Genomic DNA, 23400 nt, shown 5'->3' on the forward strand with positions numbered 1-23400 from the left:
TGGATTTGGCACCACTTCCCACAAAATGTCAAACAAAAAGAAATTCTACTCCATTCCTGGTCTTTTTCATTGGAAATAGCATTCTAAATTGTAGTGGTAAATTACTTCCCTGAATCCCAGTGGTAGCCGACATACCATGGCAGCTTTCCAACGTATGCTTGCTTATCCATTTTACAGGTGTAGCAATGATGCAAATAGTCAGCTGCCCGTATGTAAAGACAGTCGCTACCACCAAGACCGGTAATTTTTAAAACCATCTTAGTTTGTTTTGTCTGTAAGTTGGCATGGTAGTGAATGTTGTTGTTTATCCTTTTATTTATTTATTTTTGCCCAAGTGAGTGGATTTTTTTATATTTTTCTTTTTAATGAGCAGTATAAATGCAGTTGTCATATTTGGCCAACACTTAATTTTCCCAATTGCCTGTAGTATTAGCTTCTTTGGTTCACAAAAGCAAATAAGGTCAGATCACTTTATATCTTAATTTTTGTAATAAGTGTAAACAACTTCATTCTCATATTCATAACATTTAATTTTATTTTTGATGTGTGTTTTTAAGTTAAATATAAAAAAATCATTTCCATGTGTAAAGTGATGTGATTATGCTTGCATGCTAGTGAGTATATGTGTGTGAATATTTGTGTATATAGTATAAATTTACATTTGAAACTTACTGAAGATAGCTACCTGAAACTTAAATTCTGGAATAGGATATGAGGGTTTTTTTTTTTTTCAATTTGGATTTGTATATCCTTAATTATTTGTATAATGTCAGCTTGTGTAGCTGTCTTGGAAAAAAAAATACTACTTTTGGCTTATCTTTTAAAAAACAGAAGAAACTGCCTTTTTTTTTAGGGAAAAGACTAAACTGACAAAAGAGTTAACAGAGACATCTAACTTAATCACTATATTAACGTGGATTTGATAATAAACTCAGTCATTTACCTTAAAACTGAGAATTTTATTCATACCCTTTTAGGTACCTTAGAACTAGAAAGTAATTTGCCTCAGGAAATATGCTCAGTAAATATGTTTGTTTTGATTTCATTAGAATTTGAGAAATTCTTTATAAAAATATATTTCTCGTCACACGTACAGAATGTGTCATGATTTTTATAATTATTGTTAGGACTTCATCATACCTTCAATCCAAATTTTTGACTGTTCTTAAGGTACTTCTTGGGTTGAATTTCTGAATCTAATTGAATTTAGATCTTAGAACTAAACCAGGGAAATAGTGTTAATTAATTAAATCACATTTTATATGAGTTGTTTTTGTTCCAACTGGCTCATTCTTTTATTAATGTATAATAGAAAGATGTAGCTCATATTTTAAAGTTTCATTTTGCTATACAATTTGATACTTGGACCTAACTTTGTATTATTCTTCTTTTAGGTGTGTTGCCAGGCATGGCCCCTCCTATCGTACCTATGATACACCCCCAGGTTGCTATTGCAGCTTCCCCTGCTACCTTAGCTGGAGCGACGGCAGTTTCTGAGTGGACTGAGTATAAAACAGCGGATGGAAAGACGTATTACTATAATAATAGAACGTTAGAATCAACCTGGGAAAAACCCCAAGAGCTAAAGGAAAAAGGTATAGTTTTCATGACTTGTTGAGATGTAGTAAAAGTTATGATACAATAAATTGAATGCTATTTGAAATTCTGAGTTAATTCCTTTTTTAACACATTTGAAGAATTTGCTAATTCCATAGTTGTTGGATTATTTATTTGTATCAAATTGATATATATGTATTTAAAAAGCCAGTTCCACTTAACATATTTGTCCATGATTTTTCCATCTGGAGAAATTAAATTATACATCTGTACACATATATTTCTGTATTAGGAATTGCATAATTATTCTCCTGTGTAATTACTGAGATTGATAGTACTCTCAGGAAGAGATGTCTGTATTGCGTCTGTTCTAAAGAAAGAAATGTAGGCCCTTGGAGTCTTGGATGAGGAAAACTCATATAATTTTCTGTATCACAAATTCCTGTTTCTAAGTATCTTAGTATCTTGTCCCTTTGAGCAAAATGAATCATTGCTACAAAGGATACACGAATGACTTGAAAGACTGTGTCCCTGTGCAGTCAGTGATTTCTTTTCTAGTGACAGTTTTCTGATGGTATAGCAAGGTATTTGAAGTTGACCAGGACGTTATATTGAAATTGATGGTACAAAGAAGAACATTTTATCTTTGTGGTTAGTAACTTTAGTTATGGAATATCTTAATTGCTTAGAATTTGAAAGTTCTTGGAAAATTACACCAAAAACCATTGAGTGACATTGTCTTAACTTGGTAATAGAAAAATTAGAGGAGAAGATTAAAGAGCCAATTAAAGAACCTTCTGAAGAACCTCTTCCAATGGAGACGGAGGAGGAGGACCCTAAAGAAGAGCCCATAAAGGAGATAAAGGAGGTAAAGGGCCATGACCTGTTAACCTGGGAGCCAGCATTAATTGCTGGGTACAATTTACTTGTAATTGAAAACCCATCTGATACAGTTTTAGATAATTGTCCTTAGTCTGATTTCTGAAATTTTGGGGTTCTTTGAAGTTTGTAATTCAGTTTTTCCTGTGAAAGTTTCATTAAATTACTACTTAGAGTAAACCAAGGCCCCTAGAAAGAAAGGGCCTTGGGCCAGGGCATTGACCCCAATCCCAACCTCCTGATTTATAGACTGGCACATGGTAAAAATCATATGTACAATTTTATATTTGGGGGATGTTTTATCTGTCTTCTCCTGGCATGCAATGATCTCTGTAGAGCACTAAAAAAGCCCTGCTTTTTGGAAGCTTTCTTTATTCAGTGAGGGACTAATGGTAGTCATGTTTTATTAGTAAGGAAGTTAGCAAGAGAAAGAAATAACCTTAAATGAAGAGGTCTCATCTGATTTTCTATCCTTAGTTCTCCATTTCTGCTCCTAAGCAGATGGTTAGTGAGTCTGTAAGATAGGACCATCTGCTGTTGCTGGGGTCTGCTGTTGTAGAATTCAGCTCTGTCTAGGGAGCAAGGATTTAGAACTTTCTTAGCAATTCCTACTCAGGGTCCTCACTATGCTAGTAACAGACCTTATGTTGGTTGCACTTTGAGGTATTCACAGTTTTACTTGTATTTGTGTAAGATTCAGGTATAGTTTTATGATACTAATGAGATGGGAGTAACATCATTTCCCATAGGAGCCCAAAGAGGAGGAGATGACTGAAGAAGAAAAGGCTGCCCAGAAGGCAAAGCCAGTAGCTACTACCCCTATTCCTGGTACTCCATGGTATGTACTTGGCTTAGTTAGTAAGTTACTTTATTTCATTCTTGTTTGCTCATATTTTGCCATATTTGATTGTTACATGGTTTATCATATTAGAAATAAAAGGTGCTTTAAAAAAATACATGCCAAGTAGACGTTTTTATCAAATGAATGAATATTTTGGTTCTTATTTCTTAAAACTCAATTGCTACATTGTCTTTCTCCTTTCATGGTACTGTCCATTAATGTTTATTGTACATAATTATAGACTTGAACTGCTGTGAGATCCTCAATCTCCTTTTTATTGAAATTTAAAAGTTAATTTTGTACCTATGCCCACATACATGATTGTATTTATAGAACTGTGTAAAGTATTTAAGTTTATTTTTTCATTAAGTCTTCATTTACTTAATTTATTTCTTTTCTTTGGTTTGGTTTTCCCTTTTCTTCTTCTCCCTTTGTCAGTGCTCTCTCCTGTTTCTGCTCCAGCCCATGTAATCCACGTACAGTCCACATATTGCAGGGAGTTCTTCCTTACATCTTGTGATCTATAGGTTTCCCTTCATTGTGTTTTCATTGCTTTTTCCTTTCTGTTTTTGTTATTTAAAAAATAAATATGTTATGGAGACTCAGTCTGAATGTTACTGTTGCATCCCCTTGGTACTGTTTTAGTCTCCTATTCCTGAATTTCTTGCAAACTAGCAAGTATATGTAGAGACCTGATCAGATTCACATGTGATCTTTTTGGCAAGACTAGTTCAGAAGTGGATGTTTGGCAGTGTCTGGAGACATTTTTGGTTGTCATAACTTGGAAGGGATTAATAGCGTTGTAGCATCTAGTTGTTAGAGGGCAGAGATGCTCCTAAATATCCTACCAGGTACAGGAGAGCTCCCTACAAGAATTAATTATTTGGCCCAAAATGTCAGTAGTGCTGAGATTTTCACAAGAATGAGTTGGTTTGAGTAATACAAATTCATAGATTTAAATACATTTTCTTTGCTTCCATCTGTTATCATTACTGAAGTTCAGTTGTTTCATCTTGGGCTGGGTGAAGCCTCTTAAGGTTGACTGGGGTTTTTTGTTGTAACCCTGTCTTTGATACCTTTCTTGTTTTCTACTCTGACAAAAGGTGTTCCTGGCTTTCTCATGTATTTCCTGTTTCAGACCTAGATTTGGCCATTTTGCTTTTTGTGGGACGTGGCATTTATAGGATCTAGGGATAGTTATTACTGAATAAGTCGTTATTTTTAGACCTCTTTGGTAGACACAGAGTGAAGATGCACACATTTAAAGATACATCATGTGTTCATATCATTACTTGCAGTTCAGATTTACAAGGTTTTTACTGAACCTCATCATCTGTTTTAATTCAGCATCCCCTTTCCTGCTCAAAATCCTTTAATCCTTTTGCTGAGTGATAGCAACATAATTACTCATTTGCTTTTCTCACACACAAGTCACAGAATTGTAGTACCAGCACTGTCACTAACAGTGTGACACTGAAGACACTTTTTAACCTTTATTATCCTCCCCACCCCCCGTTTTTTTTTTGTTTTTTCAGGGTATGTCACTCCAGGGATTTGTAGTCAAATTACTGTGTTTTAAAGGCATTTGGAATAATTGTTTTCTGTATATTTCATTCCACCAACTTGATACATAGCCTCATTTTAAAAAATAAGTAAGCAAAATATTTACCTGGATCCAAAATCAAAGTTATGGAAACAGTCTATTTCAAGAATATGTTCCTAGGTTGTGGTTTCTGAGTTTGAGTTTTGTACATGAAAAGCTGGTCATTACCTCCAAACCCCACCAGTCTGAAGCTTCGTGGATTCTCATCAGTTTTCAGATTTGAGTCTGTCCCCACATTAGTGGAATTTCTTTTGGAATTTGTTTAATTATTGCTTCTCTTTATCTGTTTGTTTTTCCTTTTCTGGAACATTTGTTATTTGCATGTCAAGTCTCTTATATTTATCACCCTCTAAACCTCTTTTTCTGTATGTTTTATATCTATGGTTTTTGTGTCCTGCTTTCAGTTATTTTCTCGTTAATCTGATATTATTAGAAAAGAATATGTGAATCCATAAAAACATACAATATGAAAGAATTAAATGGAGGAAAAAATTAAAGAATTCCACTTTCCCCAAGCCTCATTAATGAAAGTTTGGTTACATATGCCTTCTGGACCCTTTGTTGTTTTGTGTACATGTGTACAGAGTTGTATGTGTGGTGTGCATGCATCTTAAAGTGTCTCAAAAACTGTATTCGTCAGTGGTTTTTACTAAATATATCTCAGAAATTTTGCTATTTTTGTAAATAAAAATCTACGTGATAGCATAGTTTTCTGTAAATGCAGAATTTTTCTGTAAGTGGATGATGAGGTTTTCCTATCCGCCCCCCCCCCGCATTAACAAAAGTTGCTGTTGCTGTTTAGAACATCCTTGTACATATTTCTTTGTGAACACATGCAAGTATTTCTGTTGGATTGATTCCTAGAAGTGAAATTGAATCAAGTGATACTGTTATTTAATATTTCCGTAGATACTGCTAGGTTGACCTCAGGTTTTGGTGCGGGGCGGGGCAGGCTGGATTGTGCCAGTTAATATTCCCAGCAGTAGCCTCAGTACCAGTTTTCTCTCCCTCTTACCAGTGTGGCATATTCTTTTTAAATCTTTTGTAACCTCTTGAGAAAAAGATTCCCGTTACGTGTTTTCAGAATGTTGGTGTAATTCAGTTTATTTCATGTTCATTGGCTGTGGATTGCTTCCTTCACAGTTTCCCTCATCTTTTTTATGGACCTGTCTTTTTCTTAATGATAGGAGAGAGTTTTTTTTTTTTTAAGATTTTATTTATTTGAGAGGGAGATGGGGAGGGGGAAGGGAAAGGGATAAGTAGACTCCCTCTTGAGTGTGGAGCCAGATGCGGGGCTCGATCCCACGACCCTGAGATCATGATTTGAGCTGAATTTAGATGCTTAACCTACTGAGCCACACAGATGCCCCATAAGAGACCTTTTTATGCATGCTATTAACCTCTTTGATTTTTACATACATTATACTTTGTCCCTACCTGTTGATTATTGTTTTGATGTCTTGTCACACATAAGTTCTATATTTCAATGAGATCAAATTTATTGATCTTTTATTTATAGCTTCTACGTTCTAGGTATTTCTTAGGGACTGTCCCTCACCCCCCAGTGCAACTATATGTTCCTAGTGCTTTTATAGTCCATGTGAATACATGTAAGGTAACTGCTTGTGTAAATTATTTTCCAGGTTCTGTCAGAGAAAAATGTATTGTCAGTAGAACTTTAATTCCTTGATTTTTTTCTATTTCTTATAAAATGGGCAAATGCTAACTTTAAGCAAAACAAATTACTCAGGGGGTGCCTGGCTGGCACTTTCAGTGGAGCATGTGACTCCAGATCTCGGGGTTATAAGTTTCAGCCCCATGTTGGGTGTAGAGATTACTCAGAAAAAAGAGGAGAAAGGAGACACAACAAATTTCTTAGCTAATAAGCAGGCTATGCCACTTCATTTGGATAATCAGATTTTTATTAGTGTTTCTATCTCCTCATATCTTTAAATGTTGTTCTTGAAGTAACTGTTTCTTTAGAGTTAAGAAGCTAAGTGTAAAACATCAAGTTTCATATTTTCCTTCAATATCGGGATTTCTTTTTTCATGGTATTTTACAGCATTAGTTTGACTCCTTAAAATAGAGAGAGATCAAAATTAGAAGCATTTTTTATTCCTTAGGATCAGTAAACTTTAGTTTCTGGTCTAAGAGAGTTTTTAATGTTTTGACAAAAGTTTTTAAAGGTTATGGACTGGGATGCCTGGTGGCTCAGTCAGTTAAGCGTCTGCCTTTGGCTCAGGTCATGATCCTGGGGCCCTGGGATCGAGTCCTGTATCAGGCTCCCTGCTCAGTGGGAGCCTGCTCCTCCCCCAGCTTGTGCTCTCTGTCTCTCTGACAAATAAATAAAATCTTTAAAAAAAATAAAGGTTATGGACTAATTTTGGTTTTTCCATTGTTTACTGAGATTAAATCCTAGAGCTTTAGCTTGCAGTTACTTTTACAGTGTCCTGCAGAGTGCACAGTGAGGGCTGCTTGTATTTGCCGTGCTTTCTTTGTGTATACTCTGTATTGGGTTTTAACTTAGGAAAATTGATCTTTCAAGTTTTATTCACTTTTGCATATACTGAGAATAGTACGGGGCCACTAATTAATTTGCTCCCGTGTTTCTGTAGGTTTTTGTTGTTTCCAGAGCTTTTTGCTCTGGTATTTTATTATGAAAAAGTTGAAACCTATGGAAACGTTGAAAGGATGTTTCTAGAACAGTGAGCCCCATATACTGACCTAGCTTCTACAATTAACATTTTATTCTATTTGCGTTATTATTTATTTACCATCTCTCAGTGCATCTGCCAGTCATTTTTTTGATAGGTTAAAAGTTGCACATATTAGTACACTTCATCCCTAAACATTTTCTCATGCGTACATCCATATTATTAGCACAGGGCAGGTTTTTTTTTTTTTTTGAGATTTTATTGATTTATTAGAGAGTGAGAGAGAGTGAGCAGAGAGGGAATGGGACAAGCAGGCTCTGCTGAGCCTGGAGCCCGATGCAGGGCTCGATCCCATGATGCATGAAATCATAACCTGAACTGAAATCAAGAGATGCTTAACAGACTGAGCCACCCAGGTGCCCCAGCACAGGGCAGTTTTTTGGTACAAGAATTCTTTGTTCATAATTTTTCTCTTAGTTCTAAAATGTTCTGACAGCTTCTCACTCCACATTTATTGTTAGGACTGATGGAGTATATTAGCACACTTTGGTGTTTTGAAACCCGCATGAATTAGTAAAATAGCATCTCTTTCTTAAAGTAGTTACTGTTAATAATTAAATAGTGTTTTAGAAACTGGCATAGAAAATTTAGGGTCGTTTTTTTTTTTTCCCCGCAGTAAAGTTAAACATCTGTCAAGATGGCTTAAGTATCTCAGGATTGTTCTTTTTTTAATTTTTTTTTTTAAGATTTTATTTTTAATCTCTACACCCAATGTGAGGCTTGAACTCACAACGCCAAGATCAAGTCACATGCTCTCCCGACTGAGCCAGCCATGTGCCCCTCTCAGGATTATATTCTGATGGAACATAGTATATAACATGTGTTTACCCCTCACCTGCTTTTATTTATTTATGTTTATAAAGATGTATTTATTTGAGAGTGAGTGAGAGAGTGCATGAGCATGAGCAACAGGGGCAATGGGAGAGGGAGAGAGATTCCCCAGCAGACTCCATGCTGAGCACCGAGCTGGACGTGGGGCTCGATCTCACCACCCTGAGATCATGACCTGAGCTGAAACCAAGAGTCAGGACACTTAACTGACTGTGCCACCCAGGGGCCCCCACACCTGCGCTTAAAATTAATTGTAAAGAGAGGTCAAAAGTAGAAGTGTTTTGTTTTCCCTACGATCACTGAGCCTTGGTTTTTTGTTGGATTCCATGACAAAAAAAAAAATGCATCTAGTCCCATTTCCACAAAAGATTTTGATTTAGTAGTACATTATACATTTTCTCACTTTTAAAAAAAGATTTTATTTTTAAGTAATATCTGCACCTAGCATAGGGCTCGAACTTAGAACCCCGAGATCAAGAGTTGCATGCTTTTCCGACTAAGCCAGACAGGAGCCCCCATTTTCTCATTTTTTTTGTGTTACTTAAGTAAAATTTAAGTACGATGAGCAGAAATATTTGAACTTCATTTCCACAATTAAAATAAACATTTCCAGTAACCCTGAAAGTTTTCTTGTGTTCCTTTGTTATGCATCCCTCCTTTTAATCCCATCCCCAAGGATCCTTCTGCTTTCTGTTATTTTAGATTACTTTGTATTTTGTAGAATGTCATGTCAAGAATCATATACTTTTTTTGTCTAGCCGCTTCTTAAAAATACGACAAGTATGTTGAGATGATTCACATCCCATACAGTTCACTCATTTAAAGTGTACAATTCCATGATTTTTAATATATTCACAGAGTTGCGCAGCCATTACCATATTCAGTTTTAGAACATTTTCATTAGCCATTTTCATCCCCCCACCCCCAGAACTTTAAGAATGTTGCTTTACTTTGTTCTTGCCTCTGTGGTTTCTGGTAAGACATCCAGCGTCATTGGACTTGTTCGCCTGTTTGTGGTGTGACATATTTAGAAGCCGACGTAGAAAATTTAGGGTAGGTTTTTTTTTTTTTTTAAGTAAAGTTAAACATCTACGTAAGTGACATTTATGTAAGGCATTTTGATATAGTCCCTTGGGTTTCCTGAAAGCCTATTGATTCTTTTTTTCCTCTCTTTCTTCAGGTGGGATAATTACTGATGTACTTTTAGTTCACTGATAATTCCCTGTCATCTCCATTCTGTTCTTGAGCCAATCTAAAGAAATTTAATTTCAGTTGTGTATTTTTCTTTTTCTCTTTTTAATTTTTTAATTTAATTTTTTTAAAGGTTTTATTTATTTATTTGACAGAGAGAGACACAGCAAGAGAGGGAATACAAGCAGGGGCAGTGGGAGAGGGAGAAGCAGGCTTCCTGTGGAGCAGAGAGCCTGATGTGGGGCTTGATCCCAGGACCCTGGGATCATGACCTGAGCCGAAGGCAGACGCTTAACGACTAAGCCACCCAGGCACCCCTTAATTTTATTTTAATGTATGATATTGTTTTAGGTGTACAATATAGTGATTCAGCACTTCCATACATTACCCGGTGCTCGTGACACGTGTACTCCTGAATCCCGGTCCCCCTACCCACCTCCCCTCTGGTAACTTTGCTCTCTGTAGTTAAGAGTCATTTCTTGCCTTGTCTCCTTTTTTTTTTTTCCCTTTGCTTCAATTGTGTGTTTTTCATCTCTAAAGTTTTTTTTTTTTTTTTTGCAGTTTCTGTTTCTCTAATGAGAACTGTTTTCAAGTTTTTGTTTTTTTCTTCATCTCATGAACTCTAGTTATAATTGCTGCTTTAAAGTCTTCGATTTTCTCAACAATAGAGGTTTTATCTGATATTTTCAACATCTAGATCAGCTTGGCTTGGCAGCTGTTGATGAACTTGTCATTATCTGGCCATAAGTACCTGGTTTCTGTTGGGAGTTTTCACTGCCTGTGCTGCCACCATCATGTACCGTGTGACTGTGGGCTCTTAGGGCAGAGGTGTAAGGGAGGAAAAATGGGAAATTTACACCCTTGCAGTTGCTGCTGTAAATATTAACTCTCTTCCATACTTATATTTATTTTTAAAAACTGTACACAGTCCTTACATTCTCTTTTTTCCTATTTTGTCTGAATTTCTTGTAATGAACAGGAACAGTGAGCTCTAGTGGGCTCTGGTGTCATAGTGCAATCAATATTTCTTATTTTTTATACCAGATAGAGTAAGATATTAAAGACTTCATAGTAGGTTGCATTTGAGTTTTTAAAATTCTGATTTGGTAAGAAATACTAAGAAGTATTACATAATAGGTATTGTGCTGTGGTCTGTTCTTTAGTTTTAGAACTGCTTAATAGCACTCTTGTTGCCATTGAATTCATCCTTTGTGATAGGTTAAAATGTAACACTCTCAGACTGAGCCAGCTACACCAAGTTCTTGAGCGCTCTAACCACTGATTATGAATTACTTTGCTTGTCTTGGTTTTTCTCAGTTAAAATACTGAACTGCTGTTCTAACCTTAGCCATTCAGTTCTCTCCTCCAAAAATTGTATTTGGCCCTGTAACTATTAAATACGAAGGTGTCCTCACCACCCCTCCACCTCTCCTTTAGGCAGGATGACAGTAAAAGACTTACCTATCAAATATGTTCCATAACAGAAGAAACTGATATTTGAATCAATTCGTAGGTGTGTTGTTTGGACTGGTGATGAGCGGGTCTTCTTTTATAATCCTACCACCCGTCTTTCTATGTGGGACCGACCTGATGATCTGATTGGAAGGGCAGATGTTGACAAAATTATTCAGGAGCCTCCTCATAAAAAAGGAATGGAAGAAGTGAAGAAACTAAGTAAGTTTTAAATTAGGAATTTATCCTCTAATTTTATTATTTTTTTAATATTTTTACAGAAAATTTGAGGCCGTTTAGGAAGGAAACTTGCTGTTTTCAAGGAATATAAGAAATTTGAGAAATGGGAAGACCGTCATGCTAGTTTGAGTTCAGTAGTAGAGATATTAAAAATTAGAAAGTTTGGACAATTATTTCTTTGTAAAATATTTACATGTATATTGTTTTTAACTTACTGTCCTCGCCAAGATTTTTAGTTAGTCCAGGTTATGTTGGTTCTGCTTAAGGTTTGCTCTGTGCTTGCTTAAAATATTAAAACACTCCTCAGTGATTCTCTTAGCACTTTTTATAACTAGTAATATATTTTTTGAAATAATCAGAACTGTACAGAGTATTTTAAAAATATTGTTTACTAAATTTTTATAAAATTCAAAATTTTGTAAAGTTATAAAAGCTTACTCTTTTAAAGATTTATTTATATTAGAGACAGAGAGAGTGTGTGGTGGGGGGTGGGGTGGGGGGAGGGGCAGAGAGAGAAGGAGAAAGAGAATCCCAAGCAGACTCCCCACTGAGCGCAGAGCCCAACACAGGGCTCAATCTCATGACCCCAAGATCATGACCTGAGCTGAAATCAAGAGTTGGACGCTTAACTGACTGTGCCACATGGTCGCCCCAAAAGCTTACTCTTTTCAAGCAGATGAAATTTAGGGAATAAAAGCCTTATTCCTGACAATAGAGAAACAAACTTTATTAAGAGATTGTCTTTTAAGGTACCTTGTGTTCAGACAGCATTTCAGTAGATATAATGGACACAGATAGTTTTACATAATTTTTATTGCATGTTTTTTATTGGTAATTTGCCCTCATATTGACATGATTGTGTTTTTATAGAACCCCCCCATGTGCTATAGAAGCATAAATGAATCACCTAATACTTCCAGTGAAATCAATCCAAATATATGTCCTAATAATTGAGCAATCTTTATGGGTTATATATATGTGGTGCTACATTTTTTGCCTGTAAGTCATTTCCAAATCAGTGAAACTTTGCCTGCCTAGTGGTAAAGTCACTAGGCACCATTTTTTCCCTTCAGCAGTATCTGTTTTATAGCTGTGATATTGATGATACTTTATAATCCTAGTGTTGAATTATGCCAAGGAGGTATGAGATTTGCTTTTGTTTTTATGACTTTTCAAATATTCAGTTCAGTTATTTGATAAATATATCTCATGAATAAACATTTCAAATGAATTGGAAGTTTAAAGGGAAGATTAATTTAGGAAGTTTAGAATTGTTTAATATTTTATAAAAGAGAGAGTATTATGGGATGGGTATTTTATATAAACAGTAACTTTTTAAAAGAAAATATTGTGTAATATGTGCATGTAACTATTCATAATAATATTTGATATATTTTTGCCAGGACACCCGACCCCCACAATGCTGTCCATCCAAAAATGGCAATTCTCTATGAGTGCAAGTGAGTAAACTATAGATTGTAGTTACCTTTTTTTTTAGGATTTTATTTATTTATTTGTGGGAGAGGGAGAGATAGCATGAGTGGGGAGGAGAGGGAGAAGCAGGCTCCACACTGAGCAGGGAGCCCAATGCGGGGCTTGATCCCAGCATCCTGGGATCATGACCTGAGCCGAAGGCAGATGCTTAACTACTGACTGAGCCACCCAGGCGCCCATGTAGCTACTTTTTAATACTATTAAAGCAAGTGTTCTGGTAGTTGCTAGGATTCAGACTTAAATGTTTAAATTGTTGCTTGCCGAATTTTATTCTGACAAGGTTTAATTAAATTTGATCTTACAGTTAAAGAAGAACAAGAATTAATGGAAGAACTTAATGAAGATGAACCTGTTAAAGCCAAAAAACGGAAGTAAGTAATACTTACAGTTCATGTAATTCAGGGAGATTATAATACTATTTCAAAAGTTATTAGGTCCCAGTCGGTTTGTGGTTGGGACAGGTAATGTGTATTTTAGGAGACAAAAGTCTTGATTTGCTAAGGCCTAATATTAGAAAGCTTTGCTTTAGAATGTAGAAATGGTGTCCCTTCTGTTGCTAGATGTGCAGAATACTTGATTACTTAAATACTTGATTACTTAAAAAAGTATTATAAAGCCAAGTGACATTTTAGGAATTAGATGATAAATTATTTTCAGTCATTCATTAAGCCTGAATTTTATAAAAAAATTGAATTTCCTCTTTAATGTAGACCCCAAAAGACACCATTCCAGAAATTTCATAAATACAGACACACAGACTTCTCTTTTTATGTACTTGTCACTTAGCCAGTCCTTGAGTCTGTGTCATTGCTACCTGGTGAAGAGGGAACCTGTGAGCTTAGAAAATGCTTTGGGAGAAAGAGATTGCCATAAGCAGGAGCATTAGGTTGGCCAGTGCTCTGTAATTGGGTAAAATATGAATGTTTCTAATTATGGGGGATGAAAGGCTTGGCTCGATGTGGGTGGGTGGGGGAGGAATGGGACCATTATTTAGCAGCAAAAAGGAAAGTTTGACGACATTATTAGGAACTGGATGAACCGTAGTCCTTATCTAAAAAGGACAGATTGAATGCAGCCAAATTATGGCAAAGGAATCAGTAAGACAACCCCTCGGAAGGGTGGTTCTTTTTAAAAAATCGTTAGCAACAATGTTAAAGGAATTAAGATATTAAAGAGAGTCAGTCATAATCAACCGAAGTAACATAGCTGTTTTCATTTTTGCAGTTGACTTTTTAGTTCTTGACCAAATATGTAAATATTAGTTGTAATCAACTGATTTTGAGTCCTTAAATAAAATGTAGAATAAAACATTTGTTTTTTTAATAGTTATAAATGACTGTATTCATTCTGTTTATATAAACATAATTTTAGATGTTCCTACAATGTTAAACTTTTAGGTTGTTTTTAATTGTTTGTTCTTATAGACAACTCTGTAAGGTTTTTAACTGCTTTTATCAGGAGAATGTCAAAGAAGTCCTTTATGTGGATTGCCCGAGCTTCTCTATTTAGGTACAAAGTTAAAAGCCTATTTTTCCTGGCTTAGTTTTTCTTTATTTCTTTTATTGAGATAGATAGTGATAGTTTGTATTGTGACATTTCCATTTAGTGTAATTCTATAAAGGTTATTTGTTTTCATTAGTTATATTTCTTGGATGTCTTCTAATTCTTTATTTAAATAGTTTTTAAATAAATTATTATAAGAGGGTATATTGTTTGGCAAATTACTTTTACCTGTTTGTTTTGTGCATATCTTAGGTCACAGACTATCTCGCTAAGTTCCTGCAGGTCACGGACTGTGTCTTCTATTTCTTTTGATTCATTCTCTAAGTTGCTAATTACCTCTCACTTAACATGTATTTGTGGGTTAGCCTTAGTTCCATTTAAATCTGCTGGGCTACCTTCACTTCCCTATAGAGCATGCTTTTGAAATTGATGATGTTTTGTTTTCCTGATTCCCTTAAGTTTGTGTAGGGAATATGAACCAATTTTATTTTTATACTTAGATCATATTTAAGAAGGAAGATCTGCCCAAACACACACGAATATTATTGAATTACTTACTGTTTTGGATTATTCACATGAACGGGCCTTCTTCATAGTGCAGATGTTTGAGAGGTGACTCGATTTCATGTTTACAATCTCACTTGAGTGAGAGCAATATCAACAGGGTTGTCCTTAGCCCTGAGGTGCATTTTTTGAGGAAAAAGAAGTAGTTTAGTCATTGGTGAACAGTTGTAATTCCAACTAACTACTCCTGGGCCTATGTTGCTCTCTGGGACCTGTCCTTCAACTTAAATCTCAACTTACCACCCAGAAAGTGAGTAAAAAAGATGTCAGGTAGGTAAGGTATATATCTCACATATCCAAATGGCCAAGTTTGCAGATATTTTCATTTTATTTTCAAAATGAATATTTGAGATTACTAAGATTTATCCAATTTTTATTAAATTAAGAAATATTTTATGTATCTATAATATAAAACATTTTGGAAAATACTGTTTTTCCTGTATCATTTCAAGAACTAAAAATTACATTTTGTGCTGTTTGTTTCTAACACATAGAGTTTTACTGCAATGTTAGTTTTTTGTTTTTGTTTTTGAAAGTAAGGTAGTTTATTCTGTGTATCAGGGAGAGAGACAGCACAACAATATAGCCATTGTAACATCATTAGAAGCTCATTGTAACTTTATTATTATTATTGTAATGGAAGTTGCTTATCCCTTAGAGTTCATTTGAAACCCTCAGTGTAATTTTTTTTGCCAAAAATATGCTGCTCAGTAGTGAGTCTTGAGTATTCCATTGATGTAAAGATTTTAGTAAGATTCCATATTAATATTTTGTCAGTTGATGCCTTATATTTTATTTTTTTTATAGGAGAGACGATAATAAAGACATTGATTCAGAGAAAGAAGCTGCGATGGAAGCTGAAATTAAAGCTGCCCGAGAAAGGGCCATTGTCCCTCTGGAGGCCCGAATGAAGCAGTTCAAGGACATGCTGCTAGAGAGAGGGGTCAGAAAACAATCTTTGGGGGAGATATTTCTGTTTTGTATAAGTAATATAAATATGTCTTGCTAAAAGGTCAAGTCTAAGGTTAGTGCTCATGTTGGGGGGGGGGATAAGGGAAGCCTATCAAATTACTGTACTCTCTCAAACAGCCTTTTTCTTGGCCCATCCTGTCATGTTTAACTAAATGCCATTTTACTATCCTTTTAAATACAAATAACATTTAACATTTATTGGGTCATTACATTTTGGTGAGTAATATAAGATGAGTATTAACAGAGTATTAACATTACAGAATGGCGGACTACGAGGGATAGGTAAGGCATATATAATTCTTTAATACTTCCCAGAATGGTTTTGGTTAAAGGAGAACTGGTATTTTATGATATTATTAATAAAGCTTAATTGAGAGGGGGTTTCAGCCTTTTGGTTCACATATTTACATATTCATTTGAATAAGTATATTTGTTCAATTTAAAATCACAACATTGTTCACAAGATTGGAGAAAGCCTGGGAAATCAAAATGCAAATCTTCAAGGCTTTTTTTGATGTACTGATTTTTAAAATGTCACACAGTAGTGGTTATTTTAATGACTAATTAAGTGTGTGTTATTTCTATATAATATAGAAATGTTCAGAGCCAATTAGTGTGGAAATTTGCTGTTGCTAGCCTCCCACTGCTTGTCATTTATTAGTGATGGAAACTTCAGTATGGTTTTTATTATGTCTCCTTTTTAAGCAGATGTCCTGTAGATTTCAAGGAAAATTATATGACCTTTATGTTTTTAGAGCCAACTTAATTATGAGGCAATACATTTTTATTTTAAAGGTGTCTGCTTTTTCAACATGGGAGAAGGAGTTGCACAAGATAGTTTTTGATCCTCGGTACTTACTTCTCAATCCTAAAGAGAGAAAACAGGTAAAAGGAAAATAACATTATTTAAGAAATGTATATCTCTTAGCAGCATAATTTTTAAAAATGTAAGGAATAAAATACCATCCTTCCCCCCGCCCCGTAACACAGTACTTTAAAAACATAGTCTTATATCTGAGAACACAGTTCCTGACTATGTGGACATTTAAATTGTTAGTTTTGCCTTTATTATGGACGTGGCTGTTGCTTCATCAGCATTTTGTCTTTATGCCTCATACATGCTGAGGTTGTATTTAAAGTTTTCAAATTGCATTTCATTGTGCTTAATTTACTTTTTCTTGGGCAAATGATGCAAATTTAGAGTAGAAAAAGAAAAGTACAGATGGATGGAAAGGAAAAAGAAACACCTACAGTCTTACCCAACTGATGGGACCATGATTGGTTACTGGTGTTTTAACCTTCCTGTTAGTGCCAATATATATGTATGAGAGTGTGTGTATTGTAGATAGACAACATTCAAAGACATGTTTACGTTTCATGTGTATATTCTACATCTAAGTGGCAGCTGTTAAATGTCTTTTCGTTATACACTTAAAGAATTGATGGATACTTGAGGGTGTCTGCTGAACTAGAGTTAACATGAATTAGAGTCGCCTCTTACTGAGTTGCCATTGATTCCCATGGCAGTACATACCATCTTACAATGATTGCTTCTTCCTCTAAAGCATTGCACACTTTCAACTTACATAGTTTCTGAATTACCTGGACCACCCAGACAGTGATCTCTTTAGAATGGTGAGTATGTTGAACCACTTGCTATAGGGCTGTTGAGCTACAGGATTTCATTTGATAGTCCGTCCTTTATATTGACAATTTAACAGTTGGAATAATTCTCTACACTGCTTGTGCCATTATGCATGTAGGTCTCATGACAAACTTTTATGATGAGAGAACATTTATAGTGTGCCAGACATATATTTTGTATGTGTAATAGAAAAGCATGACTTCCAGATACATTTGCATCTGCATTTCAAGCATAGTAGGGTTTTTTGGTTTTGTTTGTTTTAAACTGTGTGATGGTCTCATTCTCTCCTGGGTTGATGACCCTATCAAGTATAAATCAGCCTTGATTCTTTACGTCTCCCCATTGCACATTTCAAGTCTGTCAGCAAAATCTACCTCTAAAAGCTTGTAAATACAACTTCTTATTCACCATTTCCGCCACTCACTGTATTTCAAGGCACCATGACCATTTCTCAGCATCCTTGTAGCCTCTGACTGATATCTTTGCTTCCTTCCGTTCTTGCTTTTTCTATACTCAAGTTCTTTTTCCACATGGCAGCCACACTAATTTTAAAGTTTAAGTGACAGATTAAGGCATTGTTACTGTTCCCTTGCTTAAAAAATATCCAGGGCTTCCCATTTCATTTAGGATAAAATTGAAATTCTTTATGGTTAACACTCTTAACTGCATACTTCTTGAAGCTCTTTTCTTAGATTTATTCATTCTGGCCACACTTCCTTTTTTATGCCTTAACAAGTAAGGCACATTCTGGTACTTCTCTCAGTCTGGAATGTTCTTCCCCCAGGTGTCTGTGTATGCTCTGTCATTCAGGTGCTTGTGCAGATGCCTTCTGATCAGTGTATCTCTGCCTTCTTTCCTTTATCGCACTCATAGCTCTGATTATCTAAGATTATCTTCTGTCTCCTCCTACTGCAGAATATAAATTCTGAGTGCTGGAACTTTGTTTTGTTCATTGTTGTATGTGTAATGTCTGGAACAATGCTTAACCTAAATATCTCTGGAGATGTACTTGAAAATTTTTGAGACTTTCTCTTCATGCTACTGAGTGTTACAGTTTCTTACTGAGTTAAATTACAAGCATGTATTGAGAGCTAAAATTCTTTCCCAATTTAGGAGGCATTTGGTAAACTGATGGTGTTACTTCGTATTAGGAGTAATAGTTAAAAAGAGGAAAAATACCAAGCATTATTTTATTTAAATAAAAATTTTACTTAAATGTTCTCATGCCATTTGAGTAGAATTCTTACAACTGCAGTTGTAAGAAATGAATGGGGAACCTAACATTTGGCATTAATCCATGTACTTTTTCAGTACTTAGTTTTATTATTTGCATAAGAGTATAAAATCAAGGAGAAACCTGTTAAGTGCTAGGTTACATATTTGCACTTTGTAACTTCATTTCTGAAATACGTGTTTTGATTTAAAAAAACTAACAATTTCATTGGAACTGTCTCATAACCTAAAAGTACATCTCTTTCACTTCTGTCCTTTTCTAGTTTTCTTTGGATTTATGTATATCTTACATCATTATAAAAGAAGTATTTTATATAATTGTAACTGTAAATTTTAACTTAAGATTTTCTTTATATAATCTTGTTTTTGATAAAAGATAACTTAAGGAGTCAGAAATATTTTTGTTTTTGTTTTTTGTTTTGACGAGTTTATTTTATTTTTTTTAAAGATTTTATTTGACAGAGACAGCAAGAGAGGGTACACAAGCACGGGGAGTGGGAGAGGGAGAAGCAAGCTTCCTACAGAGCAGGGAGCCTGATGCGGGGCTCGATCCCAGGACCCTGGGATCATGACCTGAGCCGAAGGTAGATGCTTAACGACTGAGCCACCCAGGCACCCATGTTTGACAAGTTTAAAAGTGAATAACATTTTTCAACAGAATCATACCATTTCCATGCAGGATTTTAGGCTCTGATATAGAGACCAGTTAGGCTAACACTTTAAAATAAATACTTTATTTCAAAAATAAACATTTAATATAGTTATGTGTTATTGAGAGCTTTTTAAGATCGATAGTGTTAGAATATGGTAATACATTACCAGGATAGTTACTGACTGTCAACTGGCCATCTTGGCTACTGTTTACTGCGTCAGTATCAAATTATAAATTGAATTAAATTGAAGTGAGAATCAAATAATGGAGCCTTGTTGAAAAGGAAAAACTTCTCTACACATTGAATACTTGGACATCAAATGTGTAGGTATTTTTCCACATCAGTCGGTTCTCTGACAGTAGCTGGCTGACCCACCATTAAGTTGAATTCTGATACTGTCTGCATGGAATTAGGGTCAGATCCCACAGGTTAAGGGCTTAGTCTCACAAGATCTGCCCTCTCTTTGAATGCCAATCACAAGTAGTAGGTTCCCAGGTTCTGCACCCTTTTGTTGAGTTTGGCTACAAATCAGGGTTTCCCATAGTACCCTCCTCAGGTTTAATAATTTGCTATAATGGCTCATAGAACTCTGGAAAACACTTATGTTTACTGGTTTATAATATAAGAAAGGATATGATAAAAGATACGATAAAGGATACAATTGAACAGCAGATGATGTACATAGGGTGAGATCTGGAAGGGTCCTGGATGCTGGAGCTTCTGTCCCTGTGGAGTTGGGAGTGTGCCATTCTCCTGGCACATGGAAGTGTTTACCAAGCCAGGAGCTCTCTGAACCCCTTTGGTTACAATTTTTATGGAGGCAGCATGACATAGGCATGATCAATTAAGTCATTGACCATTGGTGATTGGACTGAGTCACAGCCCTTGGAAGTTTCAATGCTCAAATGACATGGTTGGTTTCACTGGTGACTGTCTGCCAACCTGTGGTTATCTAGAAGCTTTCCAGAAATTATTTCACTGACACTAACTTAGGTATAGGTGAAAGGGCCTTGTTATGAATAACATCAAATTGTTCTTAACACTTAGGAAATTATAAGGGTTTTGGGAACTCTGGCCAGGAGCCAGGATGAAGACCAAATACATATATTTTCTTTTTTATTTAAATTCCAGTTAGGTAGCATATAGTATAATACTAGTTGCTGGTACACAATATATACTTCCATACAACACCCGGTGCTCATCCCAAGTGCCTTCCTTAATCCCCATCACCCATTTCACCCGTTCCCCCCCACCCCAACCTCTGGTAACCATCAGCATGTTCTCTATAGTTAAGAGTCTGTTTCTTGGTTTGTTGCTCACTCTTTCTTCCCTTTGCTCATTTGTTTTGTTTCTTGAATTCCTCGTATGAGTGAAATCATACGATATTTGTCTTTCTCTTAACTTACTTATTTTGCTTAGCATAATACTCTCTAGCTCCATCTGTGTTGTTGCAAATGGCAATACTTCATTCGTTGTTTATCAAATATATATTTTTTTCTTTTTTTTGCTTCTCTGTTCTTTTTTTTTTACTTTTATGTTTTCTTACAACACAATATCACACCCATACTTTTCACAAATTTATATTTTGAAGAAAAATACACATAAAGAAAAGTCTAAAAATCCCAAGTTTCACAAAGTGCGCATAAATAGTTATGCAAGACAGCTAAGTCCTAGAGGATTGTATTGCATAGTGCCTATAGCTAGTAGTACTGTATTGGATGCTCAGCGTTTTGCTAAGAAGATAAATCTTAAGTGTTCTTAATACCACATATAAAATAAGAATAAATTAAAAGGGCTGGAGGAACGTTTTGGAGGTGATGGATATGGTTTTGGCATAGACTGTGGTGGTTTCCCAGATGTATATTTATCTCCAAACTTACCAAATTGTATACATTAAATGTGTATAGCTTTTTGTATGTCAATCATACGTCAATAAAGTGATGTAAAAAAAAAGCAAAAAAATGGAATATTACCAGCACCCTAGAAGCTGCTTTGGCTTAGACAGTGTATAGCCCTTTATTTTGGATGGTTTTGATTATACCTATAAAAGTCAACTAGGAAGTTTTTAAAAACTTACTAACTTTCATGGTGTTAATTACAACATTTTGTTCACAAGTTGATGTTGTAAGAAAATAACTGCTTAAAGTAGGAACATAAAGCCCAAGTGTATTGGGAGGCATGACACAAATAATTAGGAGAAACTTGGAAGCATAACAGAACTCCTAATTCCTAACCTTGGTGTGGGATATCCCAGAGAGGGGATGTGAAGTTTTCTCGAGCTTCTGAAAAGAAAGTTAACATAAATTCACTTGGGTTTTATTTCTAATTTATTACTTTTACAAATAAGAAAGTACATACCAAGGGGGTGCCTGGGTGGCTCATTTGGCTGGGGCCCTTGACCCCCCCTTGTCTCCCTGCTCAGTGGGGAGTTGGCTTCCCCTCCCCCTCTACCCGTCCCCCGTGTACTCTCTCTGAAATGGATAAATCTTTAAAAAAAAAAAAAAAAAGAAAAAGTATGTACCAAGAAAGGAGAGAGGGGTTGAAAAGAGCCCTCTTTCCCATTTCCGTCAGCATGCAAATGCTTTCAGGATTTATTGCAGTGCTATATTTAGAGGGTACTGAAAATGACCTACATGCCTAGCAGGAGACTGGTGAGATAATTGTAGATATTTCTGTATAGCTATTAAAGATTAGTAGATATATATGGCCTGACCTGGAAAGAAGTTTGAAGTTTTTTAAAGAAAGCATTTTTTGTTCGACTTTTTCTGAAGATGTGCATGCACACATTTAAAGAGTCAAATAGTTATATAAGATATGCTAGGAAAAATATTAGAGTGCTGCCCCAGTTTTATCTTTCTGAAGACATTTCTTCCCAGAGCCTTCTGATTTGCTTCATTCTGGACTGGTTGCCCTCTACACCTGATGTATAGCTGTCATTTTTGAGGATGACCAATCTTTACTGTCATCCTGGAATCTCCCTCTTCTCTCTTTTTGGTGGGCTGGGGGTGTGAGGGGGGAGGGTTTACCTGTTTCCTCCATCATAAGTCTTTTCTTTCTTGGTTTACTCTGTTTTGACGCATTTCATCCGTGTAATAGCTTCTTGGGAGAACATGCATGGGAAATAAATTTCTGAAGCCTTGCATATTTGAAAACACCTTTATTGTATATCCTTAATTTGGAATTGTTTGGTTAAGATATTTGAAATTGGAAATCTTTTTCAGGATTTTGACGATGTTGCTTTTTCTAGTTTTCATTGTTTTTGAATCCATCTTTACTTGTTCCTTTGTTTATGGACGTGTTTATTTTTCCTTCATAGGCATGTAGGATCCTTCTCTTAGTGTACAGAGTTCTGAAATCTCAGGGTGATTATGTGCCTTTGTGGAAGGGGCCCATTGTGCTGGGCCCTTGGTGGCCCTTCTAGTATGTGAATTTGTATCTTTCAGTTCTGGGAGATTTTCTTGTATTGCTTTTTTGATTTGTTTCCACCTGTTTAAATTTGCCCTGGTGGGCTTGTCCTTAAAGTTTTTTTTCTCTTGTTTTCTACCTCTGCCCTTTTTTAAAAAAACATTTTGGGTGACTTTCTCATCTTTATAGTCTGATCCTTTAATATTTCATTTCTTCTGTCATAATTTAATTTCTAGGATTTCTTTTTTCTTTTTCTTGTTTTATGGTTATAGTATCTTAGTTTTATGAGATTGTTGAGGATTTTTTTAAGTTTTCGTTTTTATACACAGTTTCTGTTTTCTATTTTGGTTTCTATTTTTCATGCTGGAGAGTTTCCTTAGATGTCTTTAAAGAGACCTGGACTTCTCATGATTAGGAATGAAGCACTAAAATGCTCTTTGGGCACTCTGAGCATCTAATTGGGCTCCCATAACTTGGCTTTACTGTAAAGCCTTGCTTCTCAAATCAGGGGCCCTTTTGCCCCAGGAGACATTTTTGGTTGTCACAACTGAGGGGTTGCTGTTGGCATCTGGTGTCCATGGATGCTGTTAAACATTATCTGGCTGAAGTGCCATAAGTCCTG

General features: G+C 35.5%; 1 protein-coding gene across 4 annotated transcripts in view; it reads left to right on the forward strand.

Annotated features, from left to right (window-relative positions):
• The window catches only part of TCERG1 (transcription elongation regulator 1), a 60142-nt gene that overhangs the window by 19239 nt on the left and 17503 nt on the right, over positions 1-23400 (forward strand). For 3 of the 4 annotated variants that reach the window (XR_003611664.2, XM_088023308.1, XM_028119064.2), the window contains 9 exons: positions 178-240; positions 1395-1595; positions 2313-2425; positions 3186-3274; positions 11131-11291; positions 12713-12769; positions 13108-13174; positions 15678-15813; positions 16638-16727. Coding sequence is in view for 3 of the 4 variants with exons in the window: in XM_088023308.1 (XP_087879434.1) it covers positions 178-240; positions 1395-1595; positions 2313-2425; positions 3186-3274; positions 11131-11291; positions 12713-12769; positions 13108-13174; positions 15678-15813; positions 16638-16727 (977 nt within the window). In the remaining variant the exon portion in view is untranslated. The remainder of the gene's footprint in view (positions 1-177; positions 241-1394; positions 1596-2312; positions 2426-3185; positions 3275-11130; positions 11292-12712; positions 12770-13107; positions 13175-15677; positions 15814-16637; positions 16728-23400) is intronic. The other variant, XM_028119066.2, reaches the window with a different exon arrangement.

The sequence above is a fragment of the Eumetopias jubatus genome, unplaced genomic scaffold (genome assembly GCF_037043125.1).
Source record: "Eumetopias jubatus isolate StellerSeaLion01/CBP00866 unplaced genomic scaffold, mEumJub1_p1.0 scaffold_5, whole genome shotgun sequence".
Lineage (NCBI taxonomy): Eukaryota > Metazoa > Chordata > Mammalia > Carnivora > Otariidae > Eumetopias > Eumetopias jubatus.